General features: G+C 46.2%; 3 protein-coding genes across 4 annotated transcripts in view; 2 read left to right on the top strand and 1 right to left on the bottom strand.

The window, feature by feature from the left end:
* PDE6G (phosphodiesterase 6G) overlaps nucleotides 1-16031 on the top strand; it is a 53216-nt gene that overhangs the window by 21976 nt on the left and 15209 nt on the right. Inside the window, exon 1 of one of the 2 annotated variants that reach the window (XM_075846841.1) lies at nucleotides 12399-12472. The exons of the other annotated variant lie outside the window; for it this stretch is intronic. The gene's annotated coding sequence lies outside the window, so the exon portion shown is untranslated. Of the gene's footprint in view, nucleotides 1-12398; nucleotides 12473-16031 lie in introns of those variants that run through there. 2 annotated transcript variants of the gene reach the window in all.
* CCDC137 (coiled-coil domain containing 137) lies at nucleotides 3705-12277 on the bottom strand. Its single transcript, XM_075846839.1, has 6 exons — nucleotides 12121-12277; nucleotides 9833-9960; nucleotides 6938-7172; nucleotides 6520-6602; nucleotides 6088-6167; nucleotides 3705-4812 (listed from the first exon to the last, which is right to left on the bottom strand). Exons 1-6 carry the CDS (start codon nucleotides 12183-12185, stop codon nucleotides 4615-4617), a joined length of 789 nt encoding a protein of 262 aa, XP_075702954.1. The 5' UTR covers nucleotides 12186-12277; the 3' UTR covers nucleotides 3705-4614.
* On the top strand, nucleotides 12222-14507 carry OXLD1 (oxidoreductase like domain containing 1). The gene is made up of 2 exons (XM_075846840.1): nucleotides 12222-12454; nucleotides 13575-14507. Exons 1-2 carry the CDS (start codon nucleotides 12395-12397, stop codon nucleotides 13980-13982), a joined length of 468 nt encoding a protein of 155 aa, XP_075702955.1. The 5' UTR covers nucleotides 12222-12394; the 3' UTR covers nucleotides 13983-14507.

Consider the following 16031-nt stretch of genomic DNA (forward strand, 5'->3'; position numbering starts at 1 on the left):
GGTCAGCCTCCCTGGTGGTCAAGGACAGTGAAGGCGATAAGGTCAGCCTCACTGGTGGTCAAGGCCTGTGAAGGCGATAATGTCAGTCTCCCTGGTGGTCAAGGGCAGTGAAGGCGATAATGTTATCTTCCCTCATGGTCAAGGGCAGTGAAGGCGATAATGTCAGCCTCCCTGTGGTCTAGGGCAGGGAAGCGGCTGTCAGCCTCCCTGTGGTCTAGGGCAGGGAAGCGGCTGTCAGCCTCCCTGGTGGTCTAGGGCAGGGAAGCGGCTAATGTCAGCCTCCCTGATGGTCTAGGGCAGGGAAGCGGATGTCAGCCTCCCTGTTGGTCTAGGGCAGGGAAGCGGATAATGTCAGCCTCCCTGGTGGTCTAGGGTAGGGATGGCGATGATGTCAGCCTCCCTGGTGGTCTAAGGCAGTGAAACGAATGTCAGCCTCCTTAGTGGTCTAGGGCAGTGGAGGGAATGTCATCATACCTGATGGTCTAGGGCAGTGAAGGGGATAACGTCAGCATCCCTTGGCGTCCAGGGCAGTGAAGGGGATAACGTCAGCATCCCTTGGCGTCCAGGGCAGTGAAGGGGATAACGTCAGCATCCCTTGGCGTCCAGGGCAGTGAAGGGGATAACGTCAGCATCCCTTGGCGTCCAGGGCAGTGAAGGGGATAACGTCATTATCCCTTGGCGTCCAGGGCAGTGAAGGGGATAACGTCAGCATCCCTTGGCGTCCAGGGCAGTGAAGGGGATAACGTCAGCATCCCTTGGCGTCCAGGGCAGTGAAGGGGATAACGTCAGCATCCCTTGGCGTCCAGGGCAGTGAAGGGGATAACGTCAGCATCCCTTGGCGTCCAGGGCAGTGAAGGGGATAACGTCAGCATCCCTGGGGGTCTAGGGCAGTGAATGTTATAATGTCAGCCTCCCTGGTGGTCTAGGGCAGGGAAGCGGCTAATGTCAGCCTCCCTGATGGTCTAGGGCAGGGAAGCGGATAATGTCAGCCTCCCTGGTGGTCTAGGGTAGTGATGGCGATGTCAGCCTCCCTGGTGGTCTAAGGCAGTGAAACGAATGTCAGCCTCCCTAGTGGTCTAGGGCAGTGGAGGGGATGTCATCATACCTGATGGTCTAGGGCAGTGAAGGGGATAACGTCAGCATCCCTTGGCGTCCAGGGCAGTGAAGGGGATAACGTCAGCATCCCTTGGCGTCCAGGGCAGTGAAGGGGATAACGTCAGCATCCCTGGGGGTCTAGGGCAGTGAATGTTATAATGTCAGCCTCCCTGGTGGTCAAGGGCAGTGAAGCGGATGTCAGCCTCCCTGGTGGTCTAGGGCAGTGAAGCGGCTGTCAGCCTCCCTGGTGGTCTAGGGCAGTGAAGCGGATGTCAGCCTCCCTGGTGGTCTAGGGCAGTGAAGCGGATGTCAGCCTCCCTGGTGGTCTAGGGCAGTGAAGCGGATGTCAGCCTCCCTGGTGGTCTAGGGCAGTGAAGCGGATGTCAGCCTCCCTGGTGGTCTAGGGCAGTGAAGCGGATGTCAGCCTCCCTGGTGGTCTAGGGCAGTGAAGCGGATGTCAGCCTCCCTGGTGGTCTAGGGCAGTGAAGCGGATGTCAGCCTCCCTGGTGGTCTAGGGCAGTGAAGCGGATGTCAGCCTCCCTGGTGGTCTAGGGCAGTGAAGCGGATGTCAGCCTCCCTGGTGGTCTAGGGCAGTGAAGCGGATGTCAGCCTCCCTGGTGGTCTAGGGCAGTGAAGCGGATGTCAGCCTCCCTGGTGGTCTAGGGCAGTGAAGCGGATGTCAGCCTCCCTGGTGGTCTAGGGCAGTGAAGCGGATGTCAGCCTCCCTGGTGGTCTAGGGCAGTGAAGCGGATGTCAGCCTCCCTGGTGGTCTAGGGCAGTGAAGCGGATGTCAGCCTCCCTGGTGGTCTAGGGCAGTGAAGCGGATGTCAGACTCCCTGGTGGTCTAGGGCAGTGAAGCGGATGTCAGACTCCCTGGTGGTCTAGGGCAGTGAAGCGGATGTCAGCCTCCCTGGTGGTCTAGGGCAGTGAAGCGGATGATGTCAGCATCCCTGGTGAACTAGGGCAGTGAAGGGGTTCATAACATCCCTGGTGGTCTAGGACAGTGCAGCGAATAATGTCAGCCTCCCTGGTGGTCTAGGGCAGTGAAGCGGATAATGTCAGCCTCCCTGGTGGTCAAGGGCAGTGAAGCGGATGTCAGCCTCCCTGGTGGTCAAGGGCAGTGAAGCGGATGTCAGCCTACCTGGTGGTCAAGGGAAACGAAGGCGATGTCAGCATAACTGTTGGTCTAGGGCAGTGAAGGCAATAATGTTAGCCTCCCTGAAGGTCGAGGGCAGTGAAGGAGAGGTCAGCCTCCCTGGTGGTCAAGGGCAGTGAAGGCAACGATGTTAGCTTCCCTGGTGGTCAAGGGCAGTGAAGGCGATAATGTAAGCATAACTGGAGGTCAAGGGCAGTGAAGGCGATAATGTCAGCATCCCTTGGGGTCCAGGGCAGTGAAAGGGATATTGTCAGCCTGCTGGGTGGTCTAGGGCAAAAAAAAAAAAAAGAGATTTACCATTTCATACCTGGTGGCTTACCCACATTACCAGGCTGCAGCTTTTTTCCTGGACTGGAAGTGGATTGCGTTTAGCGTGATTTTTGTCCTTACAACACTCCAAGATCAGAGCAGGGATAGACTGGACTGTTATTTTGGAGCTGCAGGATTCTCTCTATGGTTGAACAGGCCAATTCATGAGCGCTCTGTCTGATCACCAAATGATAGGGCTCAGGAAATCTATGCAGACGCAGATTTTGCCTGGGCAGTGTTTGGTTCTAAGCTGCGCAACCCCCAACCTCACCGTGGGTTCATGTGAACCAAGGTTAGATCACACAAGAACCTAACGGTGACCTAAGTTTGGTTCACTTGAACCACGGTGGTGTGTGTCTGTCCATATTGCAGATAAACTATTCTGTCCTGTATTTTCTATATAAACAGTACAGCAGGGAATGTCTATTATGGAAGCTGCCATAAAATGAGAGATAATGGACAGAAAAGTGTCCATAGACGAATAATGTTTCTGGAAAAATATGGCGTACAGCTCTCTCACCCAGAGAGCAGGGAACGGCAGAGGAGCTGCATACAAAACCTTATCTGCGTCTAAAGCAATTCTACTTCTCCGTATCCACACATCCAGCAGTATAACAGAGCTGTCATTAAAGGAGTATTCCCAGAATAAATAATTATGTATAGGTGATACTTGTCTGATGGCCGGGAGCCCCCAATGATCAAGAGAATGGAGGTCCCAAACCCCCCGTTCCACCTTACTGCTCGACCGCAGTGAGAAAAACATTGAATGGACTGGCGGTTGAGCATGCGTGCTGCCTCTCTATTTAAAGTCTTTGGGAGTCATGTTTACACCCGAGTACAACGGTCAGCTATTTCGGTCAGTTCCATAGACATAAAATGGAGTGACAAGCACATGCTCTACCGCTCCATTAAAGCTTTTCCTTAATGTGGGGGGTGCGGTGAGGAGGATCTTGGGTTTTGGTGTGGGTCTCAGCAATGAGACAATTATCATCTATCCATAATTGTCGATTCTAGGAAAACCCCTCTGTCCTCTTTTGGGACACTCTGTTTATTTTGTCTCAGTCTACACAGCAAAGCTGATAAGTGAACTAGAGAAAAAAGGAAATGTCAGCATCTGCTCTAGTGGCCAGTATAAAAACTGCAATAGGTCAAGATTGATTTATTTTTTTATATGTATAGGAAATATGTTTATAATAATAACCTGCTTGAAATAACGTCAAATCAACCACATTACTAGTTCCAACTGCTCACTAAAGGTGTTTTCTGGGACTTTGATATTGACGTTTACCCTTAGGATAGGACATCAATATTTGCTGAAGTGAATGGGAGATGCAGTACTAGGCAAAGCCACAACCATATGTACGTTGCTGCGCATAGGAAAACAATGAAGGAAACATGGACCTTGCTTGAGTTGGTCCTCCACCGATCAAATATTGAAGGCCTATTCTAATAAAAGCCAAGGTAATCCATTACTGTCTTCACATATCAAACTTGCCACTTGGCCATCCTGGTCTTTCCAGTTGTGTTCACGTTGCCCCATCTGATGTCCTGTTGGGCCCAGGTCAATAAAGGCAACAGGAAAACTAGGAGGAGTATCCTCAAGAGAGGCCATGCCATGGATTCAGCAAGTTGTTGGAGATGTTCCTTTTGTGCTGTTCTGAGGGTAATAAGGAGGTCCTACCCAAGTAGGATGACCCCCTGAATGTATCGAGTTGTATGGTGTGTATTTCCAAATCTTTCATCAATTATATGGACAACACTTGACTACAAAGTGTTTTGGTTCCACCAAAGTCTGAGAACCAGAGGTTTATTCTGGGGCTACTGTCTCCACACCGGCAGAAGATCCTCTCAACCAGTCCCAGCTGTCAAGTCTTCTGTTGACCTGACCTGTTCTTAAAGCAAACCTCTGTTATAATGTCCACAGCCAAAAATATATATATATAAAAAAATAAAAAAAAATATAAAAATGTCACCCATTCAACAAAATTACCCATTTATGGCCCGTCTTGCTGTAAGGTTCTCTGAATTAGTTGGTCTCCATCTATGGCCACAGGTCATGTATGGTGAGGTTTGGAGCGTTTGGCTCCTTCGCTTTGCAGCTGCTTTTTCTTTTTAATGTCACGGTAAGCCTGAACGACGCGTTCCCGTTCATCCTCTAAAAGTCTCTTTCTGGCTAAGGACATAACAGGTGGGAGCGCTGCGGAGCTGGGTTTGTCAAAGAGGCTTTTCAAGAGGAGTTTCTTCTCTCCCGGCTACAGAGATTGAATAAAAGAAAAACAAAAAAAAACTATCAAACATGGACGGCTATAAAAACAGGAGTCATTTTGAGGTATAAAGCAATCATAAGCGTATAGTGCAAGAAAATTCCAATTGTTTGGCACCTGATACAGAGCGACCACTGGTCAAGAATGTGCCTAAACATGGTCATAAAGGTGTTCAGCTTGGTCTATTGAGTCCACTTTTCCATGCCCATAAGCCTAGAATTCTACCTTAATGTATTTCTCAATAAACTACATGGCCAAAAGTAAGTGCACCCCCTTCTATTTAGCAGTTTTGGACATATCAGTCACAGTAATTTCCATCAGGGGCATAAAATCCAGGATAGTCATGTACTCTCCATAGACAAAACATTGCAGTAGAGAGTCCTACTGAAACGCTTAGTGACTCTCGCCATGGCACTGCCATACCGTGCCACCTTTTAAACAAGTCTGCAAAAGACGACCTGAGCAGCTCTAGAACGGAAAAGGAATAACATTAATTTATAAAGTGGAAATGACTTGCAGCTCAGCCGTGGTGTCCGCACAAGAACGGGCACGAAGCGCATAAAAATTATACCCTCAATTTCAGAACTCCGGAAACAAAGTTACGGCACAAACTGCTCATTGGATGAAACTGGGATTAAATTTGGTTTCCATGGCTAAGAAAGAGACCCCCAAGAACTAGAATGGTATGAAGCCACCACCACTGGACTTTGGAGAAGTATAAATTGGTTATTTGAAGTATTCTGGGTTTGGTGGCTGCCAGGAGAACGCTTCTGTCTGAGCGTGTGGTGTCAACCCTAATGTTTGGTGGAACACCTATGGTGAGGGCTTAAATGCACAACATGAGTAGCCAACCTCATTAATGTTCCTGTGGCTTAAAATTCCACCAGCCAAAATCTAATGGAAGACCCTCCCGGAGGAGTATATTCCGAAATAAGGGGGACTCCATATACATGACCTTGGTATTGGATGGAGATGTTCAGATGTCCACATATTTTTGGGCAAGTAGACATTTCAGAAGACAACATTGATGATGTCCATTACACGACTGTGGTTCTCAAATGCGGCCACACCAATGACTAAGTCAGAATCTCCAACATAGCTGTATCTTGAAAGTTCAAGTTAGGAATTGGTTGTCCTCCCAACACTCAGAGACCCTCCCGTGTTATCTTCTCATGGGTAGGCAGATTGAAAGAAGAATTCCCCTATAAGTTTACTGCTAGCTATGTTATCATCGACGATCCAACGTATGGAGCATGATCTCACCTTCGTTTCAGCTTTACCTTTCCTTGGCTTTACCGTGAGAGATGGAGGTTCCATTACCACTTCCCCAAACATCACAGTATCTGTTAAATAAAAACAACGGAAACCATGCGATTAAAAATGGTCCCTCACAGGTGATGTGCTATACCTTTAAATAAATATTGCCCTACTGTCCCTTCCATTAAAGTGCACGGAATCCTTAAGTGGATGCATGTCGGCTGTCAAGTGGTTGTTCCTACCTTCAGTCAACACCGAAGACAGAGGCTTGACTATAGTATCATATTCAATACTGACAAATATGGATGAGGGAGGGAAGGAGGAGAAAGTAGGGAAGGGCCTGTGTATATGTGTAGGCAGGTGGGTGACCCTGTGACTAAATGACTCAGCTCCATAATTCCAAAATGGCCGACAATGGTGAGCAGTTCTGTTCCTCACCTGTGAACATGTCTTTCTCTAAACGAGTTTCTTTCTTCTCCTCTTTCTTCTTTATGAACTTATCCAGACGTCTTCGGTTATAACTGAAACAGAACACAACGCTTGGATGAATCTTCATCAAGCATCAGAAGTGGCAAGAACCAAGAGCTGTAAGGTCCACTTACAGGCAACCCATAACAACCCCATTCCCTGTCACTTCCAATGGACCAATATGGGAGTAGACCCCCCTGATCTCCATCATCTTTACCGTCAGTAACTAAAACATGACAAGGATGGACATCGCTAAAGCTCCACCAAAAACCAAAGTTCTGAGCTTTTGGTTGGCGTTTACTTGTCAGAAGTTGAATATTGATTGAACCTACTAGGTCAAGTCTTCTTACGTAGAGATGAAGATCTGAACTGATTGAAAACAACTCACTCTTTCTTCTTCTGGGACTTCTCCTTGATGGAGACATCCACCACTGGCTCCCCCTTCTCATCCACCTCCTTCTCCGGCATACGATCCCGCTGGTTCTTGCTGAGGAACACGACGTGTTGAGTCTCTCGGTTCATTCGATCCAGATAGTTGTAGACAGATTCGTGCTTCTTCCGCTTGAACGTGGGGACCTTGATGTCCGTCTGGAGTTCTTCATTGTCTGGACCTTGTTTCTTTGCTGAAAAGGAGAGGACTATAATGAATCTGATAAGGTAATAACCAGAACTTGGTGGGTGCACAATAGCACCTAGTGACCGGCCCCTCGAAGTGGTGGCTGAAAGTAAGCAATCCAGCTGATTGGCCGAGTAGGAGCAGCTGACTCACTTGGCCTGGTAGGTCTCTTTGACGAAGAATTTCCACCCAATCTATAGATACTACTAATGCTCCCAAAAAAAATTACTGAACAGAGTATACAACTAAACATTCAAGGGGTTGTCCACTTTTTACAACCCTTTGTGTAAGGGTCTCCCAAAAACAAGCCAATTACAGATTCCCTTCCTGTTGTAAACCTAGGCAATCATCTACTCTGAGTACTGCAGCAAGCGTTCATTTTCCCTACAGCGCCACGGCAGGAGAAATTAAGCATTACAACATGGTACTCACTGAAATCAATGGACTGTCCGTGTAATGTGGGGACATGCTGGGTCCTCCAAAATTACTCCTTACTTCTCATGCTCCAAAAACTTAAACCCATGATGCATTGCAGCATTCAAAGATATTGATGTATAAAGAAGGGGAAAATACAACTTTCCCAAGGATATGTCACGGTTGTCACATTTAAGCCCTTCCCCATCCATCATTCTAAAAGCACCCACAGTGCAGATGCCAATCATATTCAAAGGGTTTGTCCATGTGCCTTCCGCTCAGGACCCCGCCCAACAGGTAAAGCAACACTAAGAGAGGATCCGAGCTGTCCATGTATTATATAGATGCCATGTAACAACACCTTTTCCCTGCAGTGGGCGCTAAGGCTTCCAAACTGAAAAAGTTTGCCTCTAATGAGACAGCCCCTTTAACGTATTTCGAATTGCCAACATTTTTTTTGCTAAACTCCCCAAAAAATTAAAATCAGAAATGACTGAACAGGATCTAGAACACGACATTAAAGCGGCTGTCCACTTTTTAAAACCCTTTTTGTTACAAGGACCCCTCTAAAAAAACAACGATCACAGGTTCCCGCTCTGTTGGAACCTCCTGCAGTCATTCGTAATCTGTGGAAGACCCCGATAGCAAGTGTTTAGTTTCCGTGCAGCGCCACCACAGGAGAAATGAAGCATTACATGGTTCTCACTGAAGTCAATGAACTGTGCATGTAATGTGTGGACAGGCCGGGTCCTCCAGAACCAAAGATGCTATTTGCTCTGGCCAATAGATGAGGGTCCTGAACGAAGGACCCCCCTCTATTAACTATTCCCTAATAGGGTATTTGAATAGGGCTTTCTAAAGTCGACATCCCATTTAACCCCTTAATGACCGGGCCATTTTGCACATTAATGACCAAGGATTATTTTTTGTTTTCTCACAGTCGCATTACAAGAGTCGTAACTCTTTTTTTATTCCGTAGACATCGCCGTATAAGGGCTTGTTTTTTGCGGGACGAGTTGTATTTTGTAATTGTACCATTTTTAGATGCTTATAACATATTGATTAACTTTTATTAACTTTATTTTAGGAGAGAATTGAAAATAAGCAGCTATTCCAGCATTAATTTTCACGTTATAAATTTACACCGTTTACTATGCAGCGTAAATAACATGTTAACTTTATTCTATGGGTCGGCACGATTACGGGGATACCAAATATGTAGAGGTTTTATATGTTTTTTCTACGTTTGCACAATAAAAAGCCTTTTAGAAAAAAATTACTTGTTTTTGCATCGCCGCATTCCAAGAGCCGTAACGTTTTTATTTTTCCGTCGATGTGGCCGTACGTGGGATTGATTTTTGCGGGACAATGTGTAGTTTTTATTAGTACTATTTTGGGGTACATAGGACTTATAGATTAACTTTTATTTTATTTTTTATGGGGGGAATGGGAGAAAAGAGAGAATTTTGACGTTGTTTTTTGCGTTTTCTTTGGACGCCGTTCATCCGGCGGTTTAATTAATGTGTTCATTTTATTGGTCAAGTTGTTACGATCGCGGGGATACCATATATGTGTATGTGTGATTTGTTTTGACAGTTTTACTAAATAAAACCACTTTTTGGGCCAAAAAAGTAGTTTTATTTGACTTTGACTGTAATTATTTATTTATTTTTTTCACAAACTTTATTTAACTGTTTTAAATTTTTTTTTAAAGTCCCACCAGGAGACTTCACTATGCGATGTGCCGATCGCATATATAATGCTTTGGTATACTTCGTATACCAAACCATTATTGCCTGTCAGTGTAAAACTGACAGGCAACCTGTTAGGTCATGCCTCCGGCATCGCCTAACAGGCAGATGCTGAAGACAGACCTGGGGGTCTTTGTTAGACCCCCGGCTGTCATGGAAACCCGACGGCGACCCGCGATTTGTTTGCGGGGGCGCAGATCGGGTGACAGAGGGAGGTCCCCCCTCTGTCAAACACATTAGATGCCGCTGTCACTATTGACAGCGGCATTTAATGGGTTAAACTGCCGGAATCGGAGCGCGCTTCGATTCCGGCAGTTGCAGCAGGAGCCAGGCTGTGTATAACAGCCGTGCTCCTGCCGCTGATCGCGTGGGTACAGTCTCAGTACCCGCGCCATCACAGGACGGATATATCCGTCCTCCTGCGCGAACTAGCAGCTGCTGAGGACGTATATATCCGTCCTTCGGCGTTAAGGAGTTAAGATTAACCCCATATCCTGCCCACCTGGCTTTTTCTTCTTTTTCTTTGGATTGTTCATTTCCATGCGGCTCTTCATGATCTCTCGAAGCTTGAAGGGGATTTCTTGGGTATCCAGATCCTTTGGTTTGCTATTCATTTTCTTCTTTTCATTTCTAGACAGAAATACACCAGAACATTATAACAGATTCACTATATGGGACACAATAGGTTGTGGTCATCCCATAGTTTTACCTGTGACTCGAGAGGAAAGTAGTGGCCTAGCCAAAAAGCCCTTTCTGGAAGTCCCATTAAAAGGGTTGTCCTGGATTAGAAAAAGATGGCTACATTCTTCCAAAACAGCGCCACACCCGTCCACAGGTCGTGTGTGGTATTGCAGCTTAGCATTATTCACTTCAATCGAGCTGAGGTGCAATACCAGACACAAGCCATGGACAGGTGTGGCGCTGTTTCTGGACGAAAGAAACTATGTCGAACTAATCCTGTACAACTCAATGGAGTGGCTGCACATGACAGGGGGCTCGGTAACGGTGGGGTCCGGACCCTGCCTATTATACTACTGCGACCTGCCATGGGAACCTTACACCAGTTTCAGACATCCAGAACGTCTTGCGCTTCTACTGAAATGGAATTTAAAGTGTAGGTAAACGTTTGACAAACTTCATAGTGACATATCGGAAGTTTGGATTGGTGGGGGTCCGAGCACGGAGACCCCCACCGATCGCTGGAAAGAAGCAACGTGCTCACGGAGTAAACCTGCTCCATACGATGCGGGTATCGGCGGTATGTTACAGCCGACACTTCACAGTAACGAGCGGGATCCCGTTAGTTTAACCCATTAAATGCTGCGGTCAATAGCGACCGTGGCATTTAAATAGTTAGAAAGAGGGGGGGGGTGACCCCCTATAGCAGCTCATCGCACCCCCCGCAATGCAATCGCAGGGCAGCGATGGTTGCTATGGCTGCCTGGGGGCCTAAATGTGAAGGCCCCCAGGTCCGCCATCTTTGAGCTCCTACTAAGTCCTGCCTCCGGCCTGTCAGAATCACGATATACTGCAATACATTAGTATTGCAGTATATCGTGCAAGCGATCGCTGGTTGAAGTCCCCTAGGGGGACTAATAAAAAAAAAGTAAAAATTAGTAAAATAAAAGTTGTTGTTTTTTCTAAAAAGAAAATTAAACGTTCAAAAGACCCCCCTTTTCCCATTCCCCCCCCCCCAGAGCATAATAAATAAACATAATTGGTATCGCCGCGTCCGTAAAAGTCTGAAGTATTACAATACATCATTATTTAACCCGCACGGTGAACGCGGTAAAAAGAAAAAAATTGTAAACGCCAGAATCTCTATTTTTTGGTCACCTCATCTCCCATAAAAAAATTAAATAAAACGTGACCAAAACGTCGCATGTACACCAAACTAGTATTAAAAACGACCGCTTATCCCGCAAAAATTAAGCCCTCATATCATTTAATCGACGGAAAAATAAAAAATAAAAAATTTATGGCTCTCAGAATTTGGTGACACAAAATAAATGTAATTTTTTACACTTCGTTTTTTACTTGTAAAAGTAGTAAAACATAGATAAAACTATATATATTTGGTATCGCCGTAATCGTATTGACCCACAGAATAAAGTTAACATGTTGTTTTAATTGCAGTGAATTCCGTAAAAACGAAGCGAAAAAAACAAAAAAAAAAAAATGGAGGAATCGCTGTTTTTCTTCGTTTTCCACCCTACAAATTATTTTTTCCATGTTTCCCAGTACATTATACGGCAAAATAAATGGTGCTACGAAAAACTACAACTCGCCCCGCAAAAATCAAGCCCTCATGGTACTATATCGACGGAAAAATGAAAAAAGTTATGGCTTTTGGAAAGTGGGGAGGAAAAACCAAAAATAAAGTCTGAAAGTTGTTTACGACAGGAAGGGGTTAATATACAAGTCCCAGAGAACTGTGTAAATATAGAACATGAAAGGGGTGGAGCATGACACAAGCAGGCCCGGAGTTCCACTCCATTTTAGTGTTGTCCTAATTATTCCTTGAAGGAGACCAAAGTTATAAGATCTAAACCAAGGAAACAATGGAGTTGCCGATGGCAACCAATGAGATTCCATATCTCATTTGTCAGCGAGCTTTTCCTAAATGAGTGCAGCAATCTGATTGGTTGCTATGGGCAACTCCTCTGCTTCTTCACTTGCATTGGTTCTGACTACTCTGCTGAAGGTTTTCAATATATTCTGAGCTGTAAATACGTCATCAACCAAAGAAAACGTACGTCAGATGCTTTACAAACTAAGAAAACTACACACCCTCGAGGCTTCCCCGTGCCTGCACCGGGATCAGAGGACCCTGCGAGTTTCCGCTGCTTCCCCATCTTACTGTCAGCTCAGAACAGAAATCACACGTGGGGCCCACAAGATCGGGAACTTCCGGCTACTGCATTATGCGTCATCACGAAACCGGCGCACTCTGGCTGTTCTCTACCTTCCATCGCTGGAACAAGTTAATGACGTCACGTAGCCGCCATCTTTGAAACTGGAACCTTTTGCCCTCAACCTCTGTTTTCGTCACTTCTGTTTATCAATGTCAGGGACTGGATCAAAGACCCAAAAAGAAGGGGGAAAGCGGGACATATACGGCGAAGTGAGGAGCGTTACCATGGTAACCATGCGGCGGACGCGTGATGGATACCCTTATTTTGTATTGTGAATTAGCGTGTACATCGTTTCCCTATATTTGTTCTTCTAGATGTGATCATATAGTGCCAGCCACAGTGCCCTCAGAACAGTGCCGGTCTCGAAACCCCGTAACAGCAATGCTTTCAGTGCCCTCATATCCAGAGCCTGTGCCTCCATTACAGTGCTAGACTTGGTATTCGCATAACATCACTAGCTTTAAAGATTCTATAACCGTGAGAGTCACAGTACCCCCATAACCAGACCTAACCACAGTGCCACCATAACAGTGACTGACTTAGTACCCCTATAACAGCAATAGATTCAGAGCTCCAGTCAGATAGTGCCCCCATAACAGAGCCACAGTACCCCATAACAGAGCCACCCACAGTGCCTCTATAACAGTGATAGCATTAGTGCTCCATAACATTGTCAGCCTTGGTACCCCATAACAGAACCAGTCACAGTGCCCCCATAATTGAGCAAGCTAAAATGCCCCCATGAAAGCGATTTCCACAGTGCCTCATAACTGCAACAGTCACAGTGCCCTTATAACAGAGCCAGCTTAACATCAATAGCTTTAGAGCCCCCATAACAGTGTCTACCATAGTGCTTCTATACCAGCCAACCACAGCACCTCCACAACAGAGCCAGTCACAGTGCCCTTAAAATAGTGCCAGCCACAGTGCCCCATAACAGTGCCAGCGACAGTGCCCCATAACAGTGCCGATGCTTCTAGTATCTGTTTTGCATTTTTCGGGCACTGTATTGGAATATGGGGGAGTTGGATGAAGAACAGATCTCTTATGTCTATAGCCACGCTGCGGTGTTCACATGTAGTCACCCACCGCCTGCAGCTCCTGTTACTAGGCAACAGTCTAAACAGTTGGGCATTTGGGGGCAAATTAAAAGACTGAGCGGAGACACAGTGGGAATTTTTCATCCGTGAAGGAGAATGAGAACATAGATTTCTGTATGTGGGTTCCTACCCCAGTGACGTTGGAGATGTTCCAAAGTGCTTCAGTCCCGATATGTGTCCCTTTAATGCTTACCAGTGCGACCACCATTTTGTCTGTTGTATTTTTCAGCTACTGAGATGCCTTCTAAGAAGACTTCCTTCTTCCACCCCCTCAGCCTCCATCTTACGTGTCAGAGAAGGAATTTATTCTAGAAGATCCAGAAGAAGCAACGATCAAAGTGCGGAGAACCCAAATCTTCTGGACTCTGTGGACAACAACCCCCTGAAGACCAAATATCCGCTCCCTGAAGGTCCTGGCAACCTCACCGAGCCGCGTCTTCCACCTCCTCCCACTCACTGCTGTATGAGTGGCTGCCATAACTGTGTGTGGATCGCGTATGCTGAAGAACTACTGGAACTGTACAAAGATGGAGGAGAGCGAGCCCTGGACGCCTTGGAGAAGCAGATAGACGATGAGAACATTAAGATGTTCATAAGGATGGAGATAAGGTTCAAAACGCGTAGCAGCAAGACATAAACCAGCCATCGGAAATTGTAGTGTTATACCGGAGCCTTGGTCGCCATGGTGTAAGGAACGGGGGAGGGTTATGGGTAGAAGACCTTCACGGACCTATAGATGAAAGTCATGGCCACCTCATCTGCTGCCACTGCTCCTCTTTGTCACCTTTCGGCACCATGTTGGCTCCGTACAACTGCCTCAAGTCACATCACTCGAATGACCATGAACACTCCCCTTGAGAAAATCCTGTGTCTACTACTTCATTGCAAAGTCTACTTCTCTAACTGTGGAGGCAGCCATTTTGTAAATTTATACGGACACCAGACCTAAAGTCTGTCTTATGTCCAACTGACTATCGTTCTTCTATAGGATGACTGACCGATCCCGAAAACTGGAACGTGAGATAAAGTAGAGATCATGGGGCGTCTCGGCGCCCCATTAAAGGAAAAAAAAAAAAGTGTCCCTTTAAGTGTCTCTGTACTAAATAAATATTCTATCTGTACAGTGTTTTTAATTTAAAAAATATATTTATTATACATGAAAGCGTATTTTGTGAATTTCTTTCGTTCGAGAGTAACTGCAACTACAGAGGGGCGAGTCTTCACCACAGGTAATGGTCCAGGGGGTCTCAAACTAATATGAGCACCATTTTATGGGGGAGAAGCTTTTCCACCAAAGCATTATGGTCCCATATTTTTAGAGTTTCACCTTCAAGGACTTACAGCCACAATAGTGAAGAGCCAGGGGGTCACAATAAAGCCCACCACATGGCTAATGTGTAGGTATCTTCTCCGTTAACGGCCCTTCATCATCTCCAAGCGGTATCATGCCCGAAGACTACACCCGGAGCCTAAAGAAACTTCTGTCTTCTTTGGACTTCTGGTGATCAAGAGGGACAGTTTAATGAAATGGGTTTCCATGGTCGCTGCACACAAGCCATGCCCAATGCCAGGAGGCAGCTTGAGTGGTGTAAAGCACGTCATCACTAGACTCTGGAGCAGCGGGTTCTCTGGAGTGATGAACTTCTTACTATGTGGCCGACTGATGGAGGAATCTGGGTTTGGTTGGTGCCAGGAGAATGCTACCGACCGGAATGTATATTGCATACTGTAACATTTGGTGGAGGAGGGATAATGTTTTGGGGCTGTTTTTTCGGTTTTGGACCCATTCAACATCGATTGTGAGCCAAACCTTCTCCTCAACATCAGTGTCTGACCTCACAAATGCTCTTTTGGCTGAAATGGCACAAATCCCCTCATACACACTCCAAAATCTTGTGGAAAGCCTTCTCAGAAGAGTGGAGGCTGTTATACCGCAAAAGGGACCGAACGCCATATTAAGGGCCATGGTTTTGAAATGCGATGTCCAACAAGCTCATATAGGTGTGACATCAGGTGATCACATAAGCTTGGCCATATAGTGTATATATAAGATTTCAGTTGGCCATAAACATTCAATATCCTGTTGACATTAGTAGGATCTGTATAGGGTTCTCAGAACAAAGCCGAAAAACTGAGTTGGTGAGAGGAGAGAGACGATTATATAGGTTGGATTCTTCTTGTCCAACTCTGCGGTCACCACTGAGATACGTTGCACCACAGGTGTCTAGAAGCAGTTCATCTTCCGTTATGTCCACATTTGGCCAAGTTGGACAACCATCCTAATGAATGGGAATAGCCCGTGTAATTGTTGGTCGAAAGATCCTTTTTTTTTTTGGAAGCAATTATTATCATTGAGATTCTTCATCACACAGAAGGGTCAAAGCTCTTCACTGTAGTGCACTGTCCCCAGATGGGTTATCAGATTACCTTGTGAGATAGAGACGTGTAATCCTATTACTTCTGAGCCTAATAAATCCAGAGCCTCAGAGGTGGGGCGGATCAGTGTATTTCCAGAGGAGAGCACATGAAGGGGCTGACCACTGAGAGACAGATATTACGTCTGGATATGTGAAAACTGTTTACATAAGGTAAGGCAATGGCAATGGCAAGACCAGGAATTTAATAGGAACATCTTCGTTGGAACTTTTTAGGCCTTTTGTGCCATAACCATCTGCTTCTTGTCTCA

Source organism: Rhinoderma darwinii, chromosome 13 (genome assembly GCF_050947455.1).
Source record: "Rhinoderma darwinii isolate aRhiDar2 chromosome 13, aRhiDar2.hap1, whole genome shotgun sequence".
In the NCBI taxonomy this organism is placed as follows: domain Eukaryota; kingdom Metazoa; phylum Chordata; class Amphibia; order Anura; family Rhinodermatidae; genus Rhinoderma; species Rhinoderma darwinii.